Raw genomic sequence first — 22,498 nt, 5'->3', positions numbered from 1 at the left:
AGAATGATTCATGAGCTGGTATGAAGACAGCTTCGACTTGATTAACGGAGCACTCAGAGTCAAAGATGACTGCAGGACTCCAAGTCCTGGGCTCCAGCGGCACAGAATTACAGCACAGGAAAGCAGCCAGGCAGGAAAAAGAGGACATCCTAGGGCCCACCCAACTATACCACAACATTATATAGGTGCTTGGTTTACAGATCTTGGTACTCAGCCAATTTTTGGCTGGCTGCGTGGAAAGGATACAATGCAGGAAAAAGGCATCAATAATCTATCAGGGACCAACAGTTCTAACCAGCAACTATGGCACAAAGAGGAGACCGCTGATCACCTCCCTCCACGGTGCTGGGCAAGGGAAGCGCAGGGACACAAAACAATAGATGTCCCAAACTGGGTCCCCCTGGGACCCAGAAACAATATGGGCAGGGACGGAAGCTAGAGGGAAGGCTGGGGAGGAAAACAGCACCCTCTAAACCCAAAAGTTAAAAAAGAAAAAAAAAGAAAAAAAAGAAGGCAGACATTGAGATAAAGTCAGATTCAGAGCACAGCAGCGCTGCACCAGGAGGCACACGTTTCCAGTTACTGGAACAAAACCTCATGGTCAGTAAGAATTAAATGCAAGATCCAACAGTGACTAGAAGGGAAAAAATCCTGGAGAGCAGACACATGTGGGTTATTACACAGCCTGGCAAGGTCAATCTCAGTGCTAAAAACAGACAAAAATAAAAAAAGCCGTCAAACATTTTTAAAGGGACGCTGTCCCACACTGGCCGCTTTGACACCATCTGTGAATGGTCCTTATTTTTTATCTACTTATTTTGTAATTATGTAGGCTACTCCTGTTCCAACTAGAGGCTGCAACAAAACTCTTATTGATGGTGCAAACTGCTGCAACTTCGGCTTTAGGAGAACGTGGGGCAGTTCCCTCCAGCTTCACAAGCCAATAAAATTTAACTCTTCCTCCTCTCTTGTTTTGCAGCAGTGATTCCTTCCCTGATGTTTCTGAATAGACCAGAACTGCAATGGCAAATGGCTGTGCTTTACACCAACGACAAAGTGCCCTGTCATACCAATACATAATTGAAAACGCTGACACAGTGACAACTGCTATCAGCACAATTCTGATAATCATGTTAGCTTGCTCCTGCTGCAGGAACCGGTGGGGGTGGGGAACAGGCCCTGTGGTTTAGGGGCTACCTAGAGAGAAGTTACGTGGGATTTTGTTTACATTTCTTGGCAGATCTTCCGCATTTCAAAGAACAAAATACCCACCTCCTCAATTCCCAGGGGCAACGCTACCACCCCCTTTTATAAGAGCTCAAAGGTGGGTCAAAGTTTGAGAAGAAATCCGAATTTTATCTCTTTGATAAGGCATGCTTGAAGTTTGAGATGTGTGGTGTTAAAACTCCTTTCAAGAGCCACAAATAGATGAGGCTCAACACAATCCAGTGGCAAATGAAAGGCTTCCATAGCCAGCGCTGCATATTAAAATGTTTTTGTCACCCCCATATGCTTCCTCTGTAATGAAGTAGGCTGTCCCCAGAGAAAGGAAGAAATTAACAGCACTTAAATCATCCCAGCATTGCTTGGGCAAACATGTGGCCTTGGAAAGGACCAGGTGGCTACAGACAATCTCCCAAGGACCCTGCCAACCTCCTCCCAGGGAGGCTGGGGAAGGTGCAGCGGAGAGCAGCAGTGGCTCAAGAGAGAGGGGCAAGTAAGGAGGGGGAGCCCCAAAGCGCTACTGGAGATAGGGTCACCTCCAGGAGAAAATATGTCATTATCACAGGATTATTGGGGGTACACCGCACCTAACAACAGCATCACCTTTCAGCATTCAAAAGGCAGCCAGCAACTGAAGTCAACAAGCCAACAAGTATTAGTAATCTTAAACCAACTGGTTGACAAATAATAAAAATAAACATTTATCTTGCCCTCTTCACGCAAGACCAGACAAAATTGTGTGTCTGCTCAGCACCTCAGGTTATCTCCGATCCCAAACATGTTAACACTAAAGGTAAGCAGTAATTAAACTGAAAGAAGATGTACAACCAAAGAAAGCCTTCCTGCTGCACGGCCTCTCTGAAGAGCAACTCCAACAGTGCTGCTCCACAGCCTGCCAGTGCTCTCGTTCAGCTGCAGCAGTGCCGGCATGTGCTAGGAGCTGCACAAACACAGAAGAAAATGCCAGGCCACAGTCCTTTTCCCCAAGGGAGCCATCCTCCTCCATTCAGGCTCCATGGAGCACAACAGACAAGTCATCTAATAGCCTCATCTATGGCAAAAGAGCTGTATCAATTGGGCTGGTTAAAATGAGTTAGAGAGGTCACTCTGACCCACGAGACGAAAAACAACATACGGTGCACAAGGGCAGAGAGGGGAAAATGGGATAATGGGACACTTACAGGAGCTTTATCAAGATCAAAATGGCATTCAGCTAGGGCGATGGGGACAGGAAGACACAAGGAAGAGGCAAAAAGTGCAGACAAACAGGGAAGGAGGGGAGGGGAAGAGAGTTAGAGGCATGACTTAGGCACAAAATATCCAAAGTAGCTGTACTCTGAATAGCTAACAATTAGTTGGTCAGAAAATTAGTGCATCAAGTTAAGCCAGGCAAGCCTGAACTCAGCAGCACACGACAAACAATGAAAAAGGAGAGTCGGCATCAGTTCAGAAGTCACCGCAAGTGTCTGAGCACACTACAGCTGCAGATTATCAGTTTCGATGATATTATAGCTTGACTACATTACAACTTGATAATCTTCATCTGGAGAACTCATGCCTGTTGCAAGGCCACTGGTAAGTGAAATCAGAAGGGCTGTGCCACAGTCCAGTGCCTGCAGGGCCGGGCACTGTGGCTGCCTGGGCACTGAGGGGTCGGCAAGTGAGCCGACCTGCAAGATAGCTCATCCCTGCTCTGCTTTTCCTTCCAAACTCACTGCAATCTGGTGCAGATCGGCCAATTTATACGGCAACGCAAGATCCGATGAGGAGCTGGGATCTCCCAGATGAAGCTATGCAAATTATCAGACTGGTAAAGAACAGAAGGAAATGAGAGGATGGGCCAGTCCTGCGGCGTCCAGCCCCTGCCTGGCAAGCTCCGTTGGAGGGTTCAAAAGAGCGAAGTAGGAAACAACTGCTGTAAAACCACCTATGGACTGGAAAAGGGTGACTGCTAAAATATAAACCCTCAGCTAGAAGTAGGACTTGATTTTCCTGGATTTCAGAGAGAACACAGATCCAGATTCTACGCTCCCAAATGCATGACTGTGGGGAATGAAAGACAGGACAGGACCGACTGCTAAATTTGACCCAAACAAACAAGCAATAACTGCAGCAAAAAATCCTTCAGTAAGCACTGGAACTTGCTCATCCCCATTACTAACTCTGCCAGTGCAGGTACGGGAGTGCCCACCACACGGCAACCTCAACCATCCATTTTGGCATGATAAAGACTCCTAAAGGATGGATAAAAAGAGTGGCAATGACAGTTTGGGGACCAAACCCAGAGCTCTGTCACGACAGACTCGCAAGCCAGAGGGATGCAGATTGCCTGGTCGGGGCAGCAGCGGCTCCCACCTCCCTGGCCTGACGCAGGCACAGGGGCCATTTGTTCCTCGGCTAAACCCAGGCAGCGCTGCAGCCCAGCCTAAACCAAACCAACAGAGCCACCGAGCACTAAATTCAGTCATTTCCCCCTCAGCCTCTTCTCTCAATTTCAGCTCTGACTCCTCTATCTTTTATTTCTTTTTCTAAAGACACATTTAGAGATGAAACCATTCATAACTGCCTATCCACAGACAGTTTGTGGCAGCATAATTGACAATGAGTCTGCTGCAAAAATGAAAATGCTGTTTTAATAACCTTGGCCTAAAATACATTCTGTTGTATGCCTCAAAGGGTTTCAATAAAAAGTCAACCTGTAGAGACATATTTTCTTGGCTTAAACAACAATCCAAAGCATATAAATGTAGTCCAACTATAATGACATATTTATAGGCCAATAAAGCTTACACTGCAGCTTTCATACTTCACTTAAAGGAAGTCTGTAAGAAGCAGTGTTATATAAAATAATTTGAATTTTTTTCAAACTATAGCCCAAGGAATACAAATATGCAACTTTGCCATATTTAACCAATAGTGTTTACATTGCTTAGTTGCTAAAAATTTTGCAAAATGAAATAATTCCTCATTTGGTGACTTCCCACTGGTTTACCAAATATGGGTATACAAGTCCATTTATTACAAAGAAAAATCCCCTAAATAATTCTAAAGACAAAAATAAATAACTAGCGGCCTTAGTAGTGAATGATTTAATCAGACCAATTCTTCTGGAAAAACAGGTTCTCATGTTCATTATGAATAATGCATTCCTGAGCAACTCTATTTTTATATGCTGCATTGTTGTTATTCTTTATTTTTCTCAACATTTGAAAGAAATATTCAGAAAGCTATAAATAGTCTTACGACATAAACTGCTAGCATTCAGTATTGACATATTTGTAGAAAGGGACAGAATGTATAACATAAATACCTCAACAGGCAGAAAGAAATAATTCTTAAAAATCATTTTTCAGGCTGAAATCTTGAAGCTCACACAAAAAAATGCCATTGCTAGATCTCTTATTTAATACAGTCCTAAGGAAAAGTTCTGCATAATTCACTAGTGATAAAAACAATGGCATTTTACACAAAAAGAACAGTTTCTGCAGAAAAGAAAGGCAAAGAGAAAAGAAAAAGAAAAAATAAGAAAGAAGAAAAAAGAGACGAGGGAAAAAAGAGAAGAAAAGAGAAAAAAAGGGAAGAGAAAAAAGAGAGAACAAAAAAGGAGACAGAACTACTGAATTTGAATTAGGGTCAACTTTCAATTATAGGTGCATGGTTTCTCTGGGTTGTGGATTAACCAGGTGTTGCCTTAGTTTTGGCTAAGCAAGTGCCACAGAGCTATGGTACAGGCTATACGCTGCTCACACAAGGCCCCACTTTGCCTGGTTATTGTTTAAAGCTGCCCTGCTCCCAGCAGCAACATGTTTAATTAAGTATGTTTGCACAGTGCCACTTCTGTGGTTCTGTATCAGTCATGTTTTCATTTCATCCGGGTTATTTTATCCTTCACCACTCCTGGGTAGTGTGTGAAAACTGATTTTGTTTCTTCTGTAAAGTTTTTTTGAGCTCTTTGGTAGGGATATAATTTCCTATTACCTTCTACAGCTCGCTTCAAAAACATCTAGTAGGAAAAATTTCAGAATCTACTCACTTTTATGGGATTTTTCTGTAATGGAAACATGCCATTTCATAGGAAAAAGGGGGTCCAGGAGATCAGCTGGTTTATCTAGGCCTTTTCAACACCTGGTTCAGCAACTTCCTCGTCTACAGCCAGTGTTAAACGTGGGCATCACTACAGACTTATGCATGGCCTGCCAGGCTAGCACAAGAAGGGATTTGTTCCCTTCAAGTGCAAGTTCTGTACAAAGCGGTCTGCCCCATCACAGCCACCCCACTCTGCTCTGTGGGGAAGCCCTCCATGAAACATCCTCATGGGCACAGCACTGAGTATCTGATTAGGAGGGGAACCATGCTGTGGTGGTGGGAAACGGCAGAGATCACCTCTCCATTTGGGCTGATTAGCCTTGCTAATATAGCTGTGCTGATGCTCTCACCTGAGGACCTTTGCATGACAGTGCACCGTGCTCCCTCACCGTTTACAACCCTATTTTAAGAGAAAAACTACCCCATCCCATTGTGCTGGAGACTTACTGCAGAAGTTATTGCTAGTAAATCTTTGATCACTGCGGCTGAGCATTGCTCTGTTGGCAAGATGCTGAGTATTGGAAAAGGTCTGTGGGCACACGTCGTAACAGGCATTAAACCTGCCATTTTGACAGCAGAGATACAACACCGGCAGCTCAAATCTCTATGCCTTGGACACTGCATGTTACGCTACTGCCTTTGCCTACAGCTAGGGAGACAACAATTCCCAGAGCGCAATGTCAACCTTGACCAACCACTCAGAATGAGACAACACCTGGTGGGTGTTAAGCCTCCATCCCATAGTTAAGCCAAACACCAGAGCTCATGGGTTGCCTACAGCACACAACCAAATATGGCTGCTTCACAAGCAATGAAGATCACCGTGTTTCTAAGTTTTTCTCAGATCCGGGAAGCAAAATATGCTTAAATTCTTGGGTCTTTCAGATAGTAAAAAAATCACCTTAGTACTAGATTTAAGAAATTTCTTTGATTGCCTTTCATAGGCTAGATCAGTTGTCTGTATCAACATGCCTAATCAGCTATAGGTCTTCTTGAACCTTTGGTTTCACTCCCGCCAACCAGTCATGATGAAGAAAAAGGCAATCAGAATCAAACATTAGTCAAAATACCCTTTTCTACTGAAAAAAAAGACCCAACAATAAAGCCAAAGCCACCAACTGAAAATAAGCAACATCAGAATGTGGGTTATCAAAATTATACCATATAGTTTGCATTCCATAAGCATTTTCAGTATAACCCCTACTTTCAAAGGCTTAACATGCAACTATAAGCTTTAGGCTTAAAGATAATTTTCTTTGGCTCCTAGGGTAGATAATAGCAATTTCATAACTTACCACAAGGGTTTTTTTGTTTTTTAAAAACAAAACCAAGAAAACATTAACACACAAAAGTTCTGTCCGAAAAACATTAAGATTCTTCTGATACAACAAACAAATGCAAATAAATGTAGTGCGTAAAGAAGATGCCAGGGCAATAGCAGAGAAAATTACTGCATGTAATTATGAACCAGAAGAAACCACACAGAAAAGCAAACGAAAAGAGAAAGAATTGCACAGGTTATTTTTCTTCCTGGAGATGTAATGAAAAATAAGATCAACTTCCAATTGTACTTTAATCTTCCAACCTACATATCTAATGGTGAAATGCAAGACTGACAAAATCACTTCACCATTTGGTAAGACCAGAAAAATGAGATGCAGAACATAAATCCTCCAAGACAGATCTTCAGCTTAGTGTAATTTGGCTTCGATGCCAACACAGTCATGCCATTATAAAACTGAACTTGGCCCTGCCTCTCCTGTTCACGTAGGTACAAAAGCATTTCCTCACATGCATCAGCCTTAGCTTTTAATTTCTTACCTTTCCACGCATTATGGCCTAAATTTGATGCTCTTCAAACTTGGAACATTTGTTAAAAGCTTGGTACAACAGAGAAATGTCCCTGGGATGCACTTCAAAATGCCGTCTCTGACAACTATTACGCATCCAAGGTCCTAATACCACAAACAGGCACGTTTACCAACAGGAGACTCATCTCCCTTGGACCTTGGGCCCCCACCACGGATTTTAGAGGTGTGAGTGTCTGAGCACCAAAGCAGTCCCACGGCTGCAAGCCCGTCTGCAACCATCCAAAGTAGCAGAGCTACCGTTTCCCTCCCTAAAAACGGACAGGTCTATCTGGAGGCAACAGCAGGGTGCTTGCGGGGGGCCTACGCTGTATAGTAACATAAAGCTCACAAGGAAACGCTGTAGAAGGCTACGGAAGGGACATCTCCCTACCAAACGAGACACAAAGCTGACCATACGGAGACAGAACAAGCACCAGAAGCAGGTGACAATCCTGTGCTTCTGGAAGATGGGATGTGAGAAGTGAAAGGCCTTTGCTCTCCCCCACCTGCTGGAGGAGGCCTTGGGAAGATGTGTCAGGCTCCTCTCCCCACGATGCACAGCTCTGACCTGATCCCCCGGTCTGCAGAGCCCCAGGGAGAGCCCTTGACAATTACTTGTGCGCGCATCTGCAGGGTTTGAGCCTTAGTGCTCAGGGACACGTCTACGGAGCAGACAGGTATCATAGAGTTACCCCACGCTAATCTCGAAGGAGCCTGCAATGAGCTCACCCCACCACCACCTCATCACCACACCTCCGCCCGAAGCACAGACATACCTTGGGAATCGGTGATGGCTTGGCAGGATCAGGCTCATCTGCCTTTGAAAGACGCTCACCCACGGGCCCCTCCCCAGAGGAGAAAGTAAGGGATACTCACCAAGGTCAGCCTTTTCCTTCAGGATGTCTTTGAAGTTCAAGCCGCTGTTGAGCGTGGATTGTCTGTATCTCATCAAGGCCTCCTTCTGCCCATTCTTCCCCACATCCATCGGCTTGACCGGCTCAGCCCGGAAACCACACTTCCACTTGGAGAAATCGGACTGTGCCCATTTTGCCAAGTCCTCAAGCTTCACAGTAACTTTCTCTGAAACAGCAATAACTTCATCCTGCAAGAAGCGGTCAAATGAGAATACGACACGTCATGCGGGGCTCCATGGTGACTGATAAACCTGTAACGCCACCCCCCCACAGGCTATTGGAAAAGCCTATCTTGCTGCTGGCAGATTAATTTTTCTGTAATACAGAATAGCTAGTATTTAATTTATTCCTCCTGACACCTAAGTGGAAGTATTAGTTGTTTACTCGAAGCAAATACACATGATCTAAAGACAATTTCTAGGACCAAGGCAATGATCCTAAAAGGCATTTGAAATGCAGGTTGCCAAATCACATTCTGTATAACCCAAAGCCTTGAGGGAAAGTTTGTTTTTTAGGTGCAATTAGCTGCAAATGTAAAAATTCATGGCTGGATGACTAATGGTTATAGCTAGTCCTGAAATAAATGGACTAAGTAAATCGCAGATTCTTGGAACTCTGACTCACCAGAAAATTCCTGTGTTTATGGTACATTTTCCCTTGGCTTATACACAAATATTGAATTTAACTTTTGTCCTAAAAATTAAATAAAACTGTGATGTAATCCCAAAAGAAATACTACATAAATGTTATGTGCTTCCCACGAAAAGAAACTTGCACATTCTCATGTTTCTTAAAACCTTTTTCAAGATCAGAACTGTAATTTTTTTTTTCCCTTCTTAAACATACATTCTAAGAAAAGCACTTAAACTTAGTTTAGCCTCCAGAACATATACTCGAATTAAACAGCTCTAATTGCTGAATTTTATCCTTCCAGGAAACAATCAACTCCTCTCAGTCATGATGAATAAGCAGAATGTTTTATAGCTGACTCCACTGAGCAAATGCTCAAGGAAGACTCAAAAAAATAAACAAACATACACACATATCCAGCAAGATACACTCTAGATTTTTTAGTTAAAACAGCAGAAATAATTTATGTTGTAATGAGAGCTGGTTGCACACCACACCTTGCACACTGCACATTTCTAGTGCTAAATAAGGTTACAGGTTCTTGAAATAAATAAACCAGAATCCAATTTTTCTCTCAAATAAACACAAGTATTTGCAAAGGGGAGAGAAATTCTTTGAGTTATTAAACAAAGAGAAAAGCACGATTGATTCTCTCTGTGTGGTTTTTTTTTTTCCACTGAACACATTCCTCAGGAAATAAAATACTGCTCAATAGGAAAAAAAAAGCTTTATTGTGATAAGTTACACACAATACAAAACCTGAAGTATCTCTAGTAAAAAAGCAGATCTGATATTCCACTCCCCCTTATATAATACAAAATCGTTTTATAAGCAGGCACCTTCATTACATTTAGTGCAATAACAAATATTTGGTCAGAAACGAAGGGCATGCTTATAAGCTAAGCAAGCTTGTAATAAAATCTTTTCCTTTAACATTGCACAGCATAAGAGCTTCCACCGAACAACAAACAATACCAGTGATGTTTTAAATCTCCGTTTATGACAAACATCAATACTTTGTAAACAAGCGTCGGGTACTACAAAGTACAATTTCAATGGATGGTTTCACCCAATTTCATTACACCATCCACTTGAAATAAAAAAGCTGTAGTTGCTATGCATTTTATAGCTATTACATGGTGATTATTAAATGTCAGGATGGAAAAAATAATATATATATATATAAAGATCAGCCTGCCTGCAGACAGTCTCAGCAATTTCTGGATGAAGTCCTCTTTTAGGATGTTGAATACCATCACCAGCTACTACACAATTTCTAATATTCAACATTAGAGAAATCTATTTAGCAGCAGTTTTAAAAAAAAACTGACTTGGAGATCAGACGTGTTTTTGGTTAAAATATTATTTTCCAAATAGCTCTCATGATCAAATGATTATGATTTCAATTACTAGTTTCTTCATATCCTTTCCAAGAACTGGTATGACTAATTTTGGCTGGCATACAAAGTAAGCTGAGCAGACAATTTATTAACCAAAAGAAAAGTACAATCACTATTACATCATCAATGAATAAACTTGTTTTCGAGAATACAACCTTCGCACACACGCACATGATGTGTACACAGGAAAAAAAAAAGGGGAAGGAAAAAAAAAAAACCAAAAAACCCCTACTGTAACAAGGGTGAAGCGATGCCAGTGCACTCACTGGCTCTGCCCAGGCTGCCATGGAGCGGGAACCGGAGAGGCAGGAGCAGGGGGAGAGGCGGCTTTTGGGAGGCAGGGGAGAGCACACCCCAGCCATATGCTTTCTGTGGCAGCGGCACAGCCGTGGCCATGAAAACACATGGTGTTTAGCATCCCCACACTGATGTGAGGGGCCAGGAAAACACCCTGCAAAAAGACCATCGTGTGCTCACCTCAGCCCTTCACAAAATGGCACTGGGACTCTAAATACAGCCGCCATGGTGCAAAGGGGCACCCAGAATGGCACCACAGAGCAGCTGAGCACACAAGTGGAGTGCATGAATATAAAATATAAAAGAAATTCAGGCTGTCACTGTGCCATGACTGAGGTTGTGGGTCAAACCCCCCATGCAGGTGGTGCTAGGCGATGGCCCCTTGTCGGGGCTGCCCTGTCACCCCTGCAGCAGCTGTGTCCCCAAGGGCACCTGGTCCCCGTCACCCCTGTGGCAGCCACATCCCTAAGGGCGCCAGGCTGGCCCCCAAATCGGCTGGGATCGCCTGAGGAGGGCAGCTGACCGCAGGCCTCGTGCTGACGGCTGCTAGGCTGGGCCTTGTGCTATCGCCGAGCAATGGCAACACCCGCCTCATGGCTGTCGGGCCAAGAGGACCCATCTTGCACCTGATGTAACTGCAGCTCCACTGCCATCAACCCCCCTGGAAGCCAGAGCTAATGTTCCTAACATTAAAGACACTGCTGTGAGGTTTTGGGGTTGCCCCGAAGGAAGCGGGGCCGAGGCCGGGCCTGGCCTGCAGAGGTGACAGCCGCAGGACGAGTCCCTCGTGACAGAGGCCGGGTGGCGCTGCCTCTCCAGTGCCCGGGAGCGCCTAGCCATCCTCCACACCAGCACTGGCCTCGTGTCCTCCCTTTGTACCGCTAGTGATCACCACGGCTGCACCAGGGAAACACGGCCAAGTTCACTTTTAGCCAGAAAATGGAAAAATCACCCTATATATTTCAGGGCCTGCCTTGGGTTGCCCTGCCCTACACACAGTGGGACTGGGTAGACCTGCTCTCTCTCGCCACTCATTTTTTGAGCTCTTGCTCATTTTCGGCCCAATTCAGAGACAACCGGCCATGTTGTCTCCAACTCCCCACACACCACAGCGGTCATGGGTCAGACCGCAGTCCTCCTTCGAGTGCCGCTGCCAGGGCCGATCCTGCCAGCTAGGGACTGCATCTCCAGAGACACTTTCACCCCAGCGCCTCATCATACGAACATTGCCAGGCAGCAAAACATGGCAGGTAGCTTCAGCCCCTTCTTTCTGATGAGCCCGAGTCACCGGCAGCTTCCAGAGAGGCTGTCTTCCCCACATCTTGGCAGTTTGCTAACACAAGAGGTCATCTGCCCCAACGCCACCCAAACAGAGGTCACCCAACTATTTCATCAGCTCTGGGATTTCGATGTGCCTTGCCAAGCTTTCACACATCCTTAAGCAACCTTTCCAAGTGCTCAGACCCAAACTATGAGTCGTGAGCGGGTTTATTATTTTTTTGGAGCAGCAGGTGACAAAGGGTCCCTCTCCTGTTTTTGTTAAGCAAAAATGTCTCACAGCCCTGTGTCACAACAAAAGTTGCTTCAGGACCTGCAGGGCTCTGCCAGCCAGAGGAGCCCCCGTAGCCATTCGGTATCAACTGCTGCGCACCTACTGCCGCAGCCCTTCTAGAGAAACCCTTTCAACGAGATGACAAAGGAATACAGATGTTGAATAAATAAAAACCAGGTACACGGTGACACATGACTAACAAACCTTTAGAAGATTAAAGAAATCTGCTGTATAACCTTCATGTCATTCATAATTATATCTCTGTGTAAACATGAAAAACCACCCACGTCGCATACAGTGCATACATATATCTATACAAAAATCAACTCATCGTGTATTAGCTATGCTCTGAAGTGATATGTTTATGAGGTCTCCATTGCGTGGTTAAGTCTTTAATTGCAGTTTTTTCCTGCTACAGCAAGATGAGCTTTGCAGGAGGAACAGCCAGTGCTGATTTCAGCTCTGCTCAGGAATGAGATTTATCTCAGATGTGCCTTTTCGGACGCTGACCGACCAACGGCAACACTTTTCCCAGCCACAAAGTTGTCTAAATCTCAAAATAAGTATTGACTATATAAAGAGGCACTTTTTCTTCTGTTTCTATAAAAGCAGGCATCTAGTCAGCCTATAATTTTAGCACATCTTACAATACTCCTGAGCAAAGTACGCTACTTTCACCTATCAAGTGGGAAATGGGGAGATGGTTAAGAAAGATGATGATACAAACCCTTCTCATCCCTCTCCTGTTTTTTAAAAGCTTATCGGATTTGCATTTTCAGAGAAATCGTCCAGGGAGAAGGGGACAGTATCTTCTCGAGAGCCGTTACGCTTAAATATTATGTCACTGTTGTCTAAGCAACCATCACAGCCTCCTGAAAGCACAAAATGCTATATTGCCTGACTCAGCAGATGGTTGAAATACTTACATTCAGGGAAGGAGGTCAGGTAGTTAGAATAGTTTAAAGCAGATAATTATTTTTTAGAAGAAATATTAACTCTTACAAGGCAGGGAGTCACAGGGTAGCACAGGGAGGTCGTACATCTTGATTGCACACCCGCATACGGTACGTCACAACTCCTCACTCATTGCCAATAACTAGGAAAGATTTATATTTTGGAGACGCTGAGGCAGCCTTAAAAGAATTACAGCGACTGAGAGATCTCAAAATTTTGACGTCCTGAGACTGTTTTCACTCCAGTGCTTCCAGAGGTCATTTAAGGAATTCTGGAGGGCACGAGCGAGTCGAACACCTGCTTGGCTGTCGCCTAACATCAAATACGTGGCCTAGAGAGAAACAGGAGACGTACTGCAAAAACTCTTACCAATAACTACAGAAGACACTGTGTGTCATTTATCTGATCAGTATGATTTGCATTAGAAAACATCTTCAAGCCTTTTTACTGAAACCTTTAGCACGGTAGATAGCTGGGGATGCATATTTTACAACCCAGTACATTGCTGATGAAAACACATTCATCCACGGGAGCAAAAAATACAGTGCAACTCTTACGGACTGCATTCACTGAGGATAATAGAACTGCATATTTCATTTGGGCATAAAGGTCTCTATTATTCTGGGCTTTTTTTACATCCCATGTATTTTTTAGTTTTTTGTGATTTAGGTGAAAAGGACCTTCCTGTACCTTGCACAACGATGCTGTTCTCACCCCGGGAATCCAGTTCCCTGCTCTAGATCCCTTTGAGGAGAGGAAGGTCGCACTGTGGAGGTGGAGGAAGGAAGGAGGGGGTTTATTTCCAATAAGGCCCCTCCTTCCTTCCCAATAAACCCCTCTCCCGTAGCAGTGCATTTACCTGTGTGTTTGAGGAAAGTACATTCACCCTTACTTGACAGCATAGTCAAGCCAAAAGGCCCTGTCAGCAGAGAGTCTATAGTACAGAGCTCTTCTCTGCCATACAGATGCTACCAGGGCTCTGGACAGTGGTGGAAACCAGGTCATCTCAATTCAGTCCTAATCCACTTGCCAAAATCACTCAGGAACCTGAACCCAGGTCCCCGGAGTCGTCTCCTACAATGCAGCACTTCACCCAAGCTTTCCTCCAGGGACCATATTCAACCCTAAAGGGACAGAGAATGTTTGTACAGGACTGCTTTGCTCTCAGAGACTTTCTCCAGAGTAAGAAGGTCCCGTCTCCCTGCTGCCTGCTGTGGACTGGGGGTATACATGGGGTTTTTTAAGACTGCAGGATCACAGACTAGCTAAAAAACTGTGGCTGTGTCATAGAAAAGGTCTGGCTCTGGCAAGTGCCCTGTTCAGCCTCCCTACAAGGCACACAAAGGATTCTCCTGCCATCCACTCCCTCATTACATGCTGCTCTTCCAGTACAACCTTGCTAAGTAGGCTGCAGACCTGGGGAGCCGCAGCACAGCTCTGCCAGGCGGGAACCAATGCTCCCGTTCTGCAGGTGGGATCACCAAGTGATGGGGAAGCCTCACAAGAGGCTCCAGCGCTTGGCACGGGCAGGGGCAGCTTTCTTTTCCCCTTTCCCTGCCCCGAGTGCCTCATTTGGTGCCGTCTCCTCGTGCATCCCCTAGCCCAGGGCAGACGGACGCGTCCTGAAGGATGCGCAAAGCAGAACTGATCGCTGGGATCTGGGCCTGCAATGCTCCCCGGAGATGCCGGCGTCCAGGGACCTACAGAGACCACCGCCCTCCACCCATAAACCTACGGGGAGAGCCTTGAGAATGGAAACACGCACAGCTGAGGAATTTACCTGGCACACGGGAGAATTTTAAAGAGGCCAAGGCAGAACCTTTCATCTGGTAATCCTTCACTAATTCCTTTAAAGGGCTATAATGATCTCGTTAAATTCAGGTGACAGGTACTTCCCCAGCCTACCGTGCTATTTCCCCAGCCTAAGCACAGCCGCACATAGCTGTCCGAAATGCACGGGGACAGAGAACGCTACATCCCGACGTGTTCATCCCGTCTGCCAGGGTCCAAAACCCAAAAGAAGAGACCAAGATAAAGGACACAGGTGAAGCACGTGAAGTCCTATGGTATTCGCTTTCCCTTGTATTAGCAAGCAGCTTTTTCCATGTGGCTCGGTATTTCCAAAGCAAGACACGCAAAATGTCCTGGGGCAGGACAGCACCACATTTTTGTAGGATGCTTTGTGGGATACTGGTACATCTGGGCCAGAAGTGGGGTGGAGATGGAGTGCACAGAGGGACGGCTGTGAGCAGCTAGACTTGACATTTCTATTGCAAGCCTCCTCCTTCATTTCTGGGGTGGTTTTTTCTCCCTCCTCCTGCTCCCGAGCAGAGGTTCAAATTGAATTTATATCTGTCATTGCAGATAGAAGTTCTGACCAAAGAGAAAATAGGCTTCAGTCAAAATGTTTTCCCATCAGATAGCTCACAGATCTCAAAGAGTTGTTTTAGTTTAGGCAAGTTGACAAGCAATTCATTCCTAATTTTGCCTACTACAGTTACAGTACGAAAAGCTTTCCTCGTAGATTACATAATTATATTTTTCTTAACAAGGAGTACATTGCATTAGCAGGTCTAAATTATGCAAGCTTATTCTTTTGTCTTTTGTTATATTGTGTTCTATTGTGCTGGTAAAACAATGTGCTTTAATTAGCAAATATCTGTAAATAATTTACTTGCTTTTCATACAGCAGAACAATGGAGCCAATTTTCACATACATCCACTGAGCATGTCTAGGGGGTTTCTTGCCAGAACCTTCCATTGTTCAGTATCTGTATCAATCTGCCCATCATTAGCAGCTAACGTTCAACAGCCCAGGAAGAAATTAAAGTTTTGGCTCCCGGGAGCAGCCCCAAGCCCCCCAAACCCGAGGCTACGCTTTGCAAAGAAAGATTAAAATATCCAGAAAATGAAAACAAACTCTTTTATTATCTATAACCCTGGCACCTTCGCATAGAAACATGGACGCCTGCCAAGCATTAAGGTCATTGGATTAATGCCATAAAATGCCGATGTTCATCTGACCTTCTGACTGCATTTTAGCTACAAAATAAAAAGCTCAACTTGATATGACACTATGAATCACACGAGCGTCTAGTCTCTGCAGGGTTAACGCTGGGTGTGAACCCGCACTGCACACGCACAAACACACATACACACACACACAAAGAAAAAAGCCCTTAAATCAAGAGTGGATGACTGTTCGGAGACTTAAGGCATTGTTATTTTGAATGCGAATGAAAGGGCCAGAACAAGCATTGCAAGAATATTTCAATTATGTAGTTCCCAGAACTACATCTCTGAGCAACTAATGCAAATATTGCTCCCATAGCAGTGGAACTTCCTCCCGAATAAAAGCATATAAGAGCTTGAATCAGAACATACTTTCTGTATCATTCGCATATTGTTTGAGTATTATTAAAAATGCAAAATCTATGTATGCGTTACTCTCCTGAGCAATACAGTAATTATGATTAAGGGACAAGCAGCACAAAAAGAGCCAATTTATCTTACTTGTGCTTAGGAATACTATTGTGTAACTAAGCAACTAAAGACAAAATATAGTCTAATTAATTCACTCCTATGCTTATTTAAAAGACACAATTAGAACATTTTTATTTTCCAGCCTGCACAGTATCTCAACATGCTTGAGGGTGTACCATGTGAGGCCTATTATTCTCCAAAGACAAGAGTTTAATGTTTAGTGCCACTGATCAGACTGGGAACAGCAACTCTGCAGAGCAGTGGGTGTATTTTACAGTCTGAATGCACTGGGAAGCAGAGGGAAAGGGGAAAAAAATAAAAAAATGATGAAAAAAAAGGAATCTGCCTTAAGTGACCAGATACACCAGATTGCTGGCTAATGGCTAGCAACATGTGGCTTCTCTGAGTAATATCATTGCCCTCTCCTTCCTTTGCCAGCATATGCTACTGGTGGCGAGAGAGATAAAAATATACAGAGTGGATATGCAATTACCAAAACCATATTTTATGACAAATGCCATTTCTCTAACACTGCTATTACAGTGCGCCTGATTTCCAAAGCTGAATTAATTTGAGCAAGTGTACATTGGAGATTGATGCTATTAGCATGATTTTTAAAGCACCCTTTAATAATCATAATCTGCATGTTTGAAACGTGTTGTCATTACCAGTGTTGACAGATACGAGCACGAAGCACACACCGTGGAGACTAAAACGGGGCCGTTCTCATTTCAAACAAGAGCATACAGATTCCTACATCTCTCAAAAAAATCTATTTCTGTGCAAAGGGAGTAGCACATTTTTCAAGGAGGGGGCAATAAACCACTAGCGGTGTAAGAACCCGCGCTCGGGCCAGCCTGTGCTACCTTTACACACTGGAGTAGGACCTCCGCACATGGAGAGCCCCTGGGAAACGAATCGGGCTTTCGAGGGATGCTCTGAGCATTTGTTCCAAAATGAAGAAAGAACAAACCCGCTGCCTCCCTGAACTTTCTGGAAGAATCTCTTCTGCAATTATAAATGACATACATTTATGGAGTGATGACTTTTTTTTTTTTTCCTTTCCCCCAATTAGTCTGAAAATGCAAAATACTGCTAGGGAAATAATTACAGGAAACTAGCTCTCTCCTCTGTATGAGCAACGCTTACTCATGTAAATTACTTGCATGAGTAAGGATTATTTGCAAGGCGAAAAGCATTGCATCAGATCCTCAGTTTGGGAGAAGAGATGAAATCAACATGAGTTCGTAGTAAACTTAGCTCCCGATGAATGAACCAAAGGCAGATCCCCACCGACAGTCCAGCCTCAGCAGAAGCGGCATTCACGACGACGCAGGGCAACACAGGGAATGTCATACCATGCAAAATAAATTAGTTGCTTGTTTGGGGTTTTTTAGGAATTGTACACATCACATCAAATACCATCCCTGGATTTAACGAGCACTGGCTTTGATATATATTTTTAAGCCCAGTCTAATTAATGCCAACACCTTTAAAGACATGAAAATACAAGGCACTAACGAGCATTTTGCTCTAGAACTGCTTCTGCAAAGGTCAGTCGTTCACAGCCCCACGCTCCGCCTTGGAGCAGAGAGGAGTAAATGAGCTGGAGGAGGATTCGGCCAGGACCCCGTGGGCTGCAGGGCTTGGGGGCTGAGCCCACCTCGTGCCCCCTGAGCACTGCGGATCCAGGGTGCTGCGTGAGGGGACTGGGCAGGGGCTTTCTGCCAGCAGCCAGCTACTTCTCACAGTCAGGCACCAGAAAAGCTGGGGGGCTGCTTTCCACACGTGCCCCGTGAAACTGTTTCAAGTGTGACAGTGTGCTCTTACAGCTGCTCCCTCCGGACCTTCACAGCCCCCTGAGCATGCTCCTCCAAGCCCTGCACGAGGTGCCTGCTGTCACAGAGGTCTTCCCTTCCCACGCAGGAGGTGACACAGGGGACTGCGCTGGCCCAGGAGTGGCTGAGAAAACCAGGGCAAGGTGGTGATTTCCTCTGGCAAAACAGAGGCTTTCCCCATTTAGATGGTGGCCCTCCCAGGAACAGCCACTTTTTCCCTGCCAGAGGGAAGGGGGGAAAGGCTGCTCCCACTCTCCCTCTGGTCAGCGGACCAGCGCTGCACCTGCTGCAGCTTTTGGGCTTGACGGCAAGGTCAGAGGCAGCACACCTGGGCCCCTGTGTTTTAAAAGCAGCAACAAAGCTTCCAGTGAAGTAGAGCAAAACTCTTCTAGCTCACCTAACAGCGTCCCCAAAGGCACCATCGCTCTCACAAAAATGTCTCTGCTGCTCCTGCGCAGCAAGACCACTGGTCTGAACGCAATGCCGGAGCTGGTCCCAGCCTCTCCATGCATGTTGCTCTGCGATGCAATGAGCATCGGGGACCAGGAGCGCTCATACCTGCAGAGTGCGACTGGCTCCATCCCACGTTTGCCATCCACTGAGACTCCCCAGGAAGCGATCTCCAGCTGGCTTCTGGGGCCGGAGGAGGGTTTCTCTGCCGTGCTTACAGGGATGCTCAGCCTTAGGCGGAGGGAGGGGTACCTCAGCGGAAGCACACCTGGGCTTGAACCCTTCGCTGGGTCTGGGCCTCAGCGTATGGAAACATCCCGTTTTAGCAGCAGTCAGGGTTATATTTAAGTCTGGATGATGAATTCAGCTAGCTATAAAAAGACTTATATTTACACTTATCGCTGATTAGCTCAACCATTTGGCAATCAGATAAAATACGCCATCAGAAATTTCTGAGTAACAGAAGCATTACATACCTCCTCGCTTCTCCTCCCTCCTCACAGCCACTAGCTGAATATTGTCATAGTGTCAGCGCTGCTATTACGGAAAACAGGCAGCGAGCTGCTTCTATTAATCATGCCGCTAGCGCAGGTAGCTGCTAGCGACTATGCCTACATCTCTGGTGGGCTCGTGCGCAAGCCTGTGATTCGACCACTTGCTCCCCTCACCAGCAATTTTATTGACAGCGAGTGCCCCTGTCACCCTTTGCCTCGGACACCGCAGATTTGCAGTATGCGCTGAAGAACTGGTTACTTCATCCCCGCTCCCTGAATGCACGACAAGGTGTTCTACCCCCTCGGCAATCCCACGCCACAAATAAGGTCTACCGTGATGGCTATAAGCCGCGTCTTGACTTGAGAGCTGCATCTCCTCCCGCAGAAGGAGCCCAGCCCAGAGTTAGGAAGCCTTGCGACCCCAGGGGCGGCCCTGCCGCTGCTTTGGGGACAGATATGGATGTCATTTACGTTAAGGAACTGCAACCACTGGGTGGTTAGGTGAAACAGCCGCCCTGCGCGCCGATGAAGCCGGCTACCCCCAGACAGCGCTTCGCAAAGCGCCAGCCAGCACCCAGCCTTTTGTCTCTCGGCTGCCTGCACATCCCTGAGCGGAATTCGGATCGTTCCAAACTATTAAAAATCAATAATAAAAAATCATTCCGATGTCTATAAACAAGTTAATGGAGTAAGTGAAAACAAAGTACATTTCTTAATGGGAGTGTTATGTTGCCCTCTCTAGGCCCTGGCTCTCAGTGCCGGTTTCTGTAGGCTCCCTGCCAGAGAAGTATCACTCAGAGCTGTTGCTGCTGCTGCTGCTGCTGCTACTCTGCTAATGAATGACTAACTTAGGCCAGAGGGGAAATGACATCACCGGGGTGTAAAACACAACTGCGTTAGGAAACTTTTTACCTGCTTTACATTTGTCATAATTATTCTACACAATATGACCGGCATTTGCATAATTTCAAGGCGTGCCATTATCTTAATTGAAAATTGTTTTCATATGGTTGAATAATGCAGAATGACATCAGTTAAAGCCCCAATGAAATGCACAAGTATAATCACACGGCTAATTACTAGCAGTGTTTGCATGTAAAAATAAATAAAATTGTGCATATTATTAGGAAGGTACACGCAGCTGAGAACTCTCGTACCGGAGCAGTGTTTTACTCGTAATGGTAGGATTAATTTTGTCTGATGTTCCTACCACAGTAACATGAGCTGATCATTAAGGCGTATTAAAATGATTTGTGTCCCTTTCTCCACCCCACCCCCTTCCAAATATCTTTCATTTTACACACACGCACGCACACGAGACACACACAGGCACAGTTTTAAATAGTCACCACGGGCAATTTCAGAGCATCCATTGCTCACTGTCATCTCCCTGATTCTTAGGAAAAGGCTCCCTTATCTCAGTGGCAGGCACAGAAAATTAAAGTGAAGAGGTAGCAGCGAGCGAAGGTGGCTCTGAAATGCGTTTCGACTGCGTACGCATGTGTATGTACACGGCTACGTCGGCACCTATAGCCACGCGTGCCTCCGAAAACAGCCCCTGCGGACAGCCGCCCCTCGTTGTACCTACACCACCCCCCCCGGCATCTCCAACAGAAGTTCCCCCAAAACACCTCGTCCCCCCCCGCGCCTGGTTTCCAGCCCTTCTCGGGGACCCTCCCCATCCCCGCAGCCCTTTCTGGGTACCTCATCCTTCCCCCTCCCCAGACCACGACCCGTGCTCAAGCAATAAATTTGAAAAGCAAATAACGGGAGGGAGCGGCCCGGGGCGGGGAAGGTGGGGGGGGGGGGGGGGGGGGCGCAACCTGCGCGGCTCCGCGGCCCCATCCCGGGCGGCGCGGGGCGGGCGCGGAGCCGCGGCGGAGCTGCGCGGGCGCCGGCGGTGGGTGCCGGCGCGCAGCGTGTTTGCGCCGGCCGCGCGGCGGCTCCGAAATACGCCCAGGCATATCTGCAAGTTATTTGAATGTATTATTCCCGTACCTGTCATTTATCACTTTATTCAACACGTCCCTGCCAGCTCAATAGCTTTTGATCTCTCTCAGCCTCCATTTCGTAATTTCCGCCCTCTTAAACATATCGAATACTAAAAAAAAGCCCCGAACAATATCGAAATCCCCCCCAACGATTTTTTTTCCCCTCTTTTCTGCGTGTTTTGGGTTTTTTTTGTTAACGAAGCCGGAGAAGGGCAGGGCGAGCCCCGCACGCACTCCGCTGCCCGCCGGGCCGGGGGCGCCCCGCACCCCGACACCCTCCCCCCCACCCCCCCCCCACCCCGTCCGCACAAGTTCCCGGGCAGCGCGCACCGGAGCGCCCCGACGGCGCGGCCCCTCCGCGCTGCCCCGCCACGCACAGCGGGGAGGGGGACGCGGGTGGGGGGAGCGGGGGGGTAGCCGAGCCCGGACATGCAGGTGGGGACGGGCGCGGGGGGGCCGGCGCTGCGTTTATCACCTCGCCATGGTCACTGGTCCTGCCCTGTGGGGTGTCCTCGGGGAGAAAATAAAGTTTGGCGCTGGAGAGAAGTTGCCGGCTGGTGCGCTCCTCCCAGAGCAGCTGCAGCTCCGCGATGCAGGCGGGCTCCTCCGCGCGGCACCGCACGAAGAAGAAGTCGCCGAGGGAGAGGACCCGCGCCCGGCCGCCGCCGCGGCGCTGGAAGCGGAACGCCCTGTAGAAGACGTAGGGGCCGTGCGAGCCGCACGGGGCGCCGACCCACTGCGGGGAACAACAACACGGCAGCGGCATCAGCGCCGGCTCCGCGCCGCGCCGCGCAGCGCCGCGCAGGAGGAGGGAGGGCGGGCGGAGGGAGGGAGGGCGGGAGGGCGGTGGGGAGGGGAGGGGGCGCGCAGCGGCGCGGAGGCTCCGCGGCGGCGGGGGCGGGGCGCGCGGGGCGGCGCGGGGCGGCGCGGTACCTGCAGTGCGCTGCGCTCCATCGCGGCTCCGGCGTGATTGAACTCAACATTCTCCCAAACTTGTTGGCGTGAATGGAGCCCGGCAGGTCCTGGCAGGGCAAAGCCGGCCCCGCCGCCCCCCGCCCCCCGCCGCCGCCGCCCCCGCGCCGCCCCGCCGACGCCGACGCCCCCCGCCCCGCCGCGCGCGGCGACGCCCCCCCCCGACGCCCGCCCCCCGCCCCGACGCCCCGCCGACGCCCCGCCGCGCCCCGCCGACGCCGACGCCCGACGCCGGCCGGCCCCCCGACGCCCGACCCGGCCCGGCAAAAATGCCGCGGGGCGGCGGCGGGCACCGGGGGGGCGGCGCGGGGGCGCCGGGGCGGCGGCGGGGGCCCCCGCGCCGCCCGGCGATTTTTGGGGAGC

General features: G+C 47.4%; 1 protein-coding gene across 2 annotated transcripts in view; it reads right to left on the bottom strand.

Moving 5' to 3' along the window:
- ARID5B (AT-rich interaction domain 5B) overlaps positions 1-22,140 on the bottom strand; it is a 122,964-nt gene extending 100,824 nt beyond the window's left edge. Inside the window, exons 1-3 of one of the 2 annotated variants that reach the window (XM_076339325.1) lie at positions 22,097-22,140; positions 21,639-21,899; positions 8,037-8,262 (exon numbers count right to left, since the gene is read on the bottom strand). In XM_076339325.1, the coding sequence (XP_076195440.1) occupies positions 8,037-8,262; positions 21,639-21,899; positions 22,097-22,117 (508 nt within the window). In that variant the 5' untranslated portion in view covers positions 22,118-22,140. Of the gene's footprint in view, positions 1-8,036; positions 8,263-21,638; positions 21,930-22,096 lie in introns of those variants that run through there. The other variant, XM_076339323.1, reaches the window with a different exon arrangement.
- Between the last annotated feature and the right edge of the window lie 358 nt (positions 22,141-22,498).

Source organism: Aptenodytes patagonicus, chromosome 5, assembly GCF_965638725.1.
Source record: "Aptenodytes patagonicus chromosome 5, bAptPat1.pri.cur, whole genome shotgun sequence".
Lineage (NCBI taxonomy): Eukaryota > Metazoa > Chordata > Aves > Sphenisciformes > Spheniscidae > Aptenodytes > Aptenodytes patagonicus.
Note: the sequence above shows the minus strand (reverse complement) of the source record. Positions and strands in the feature narration are given on the sequence as shown.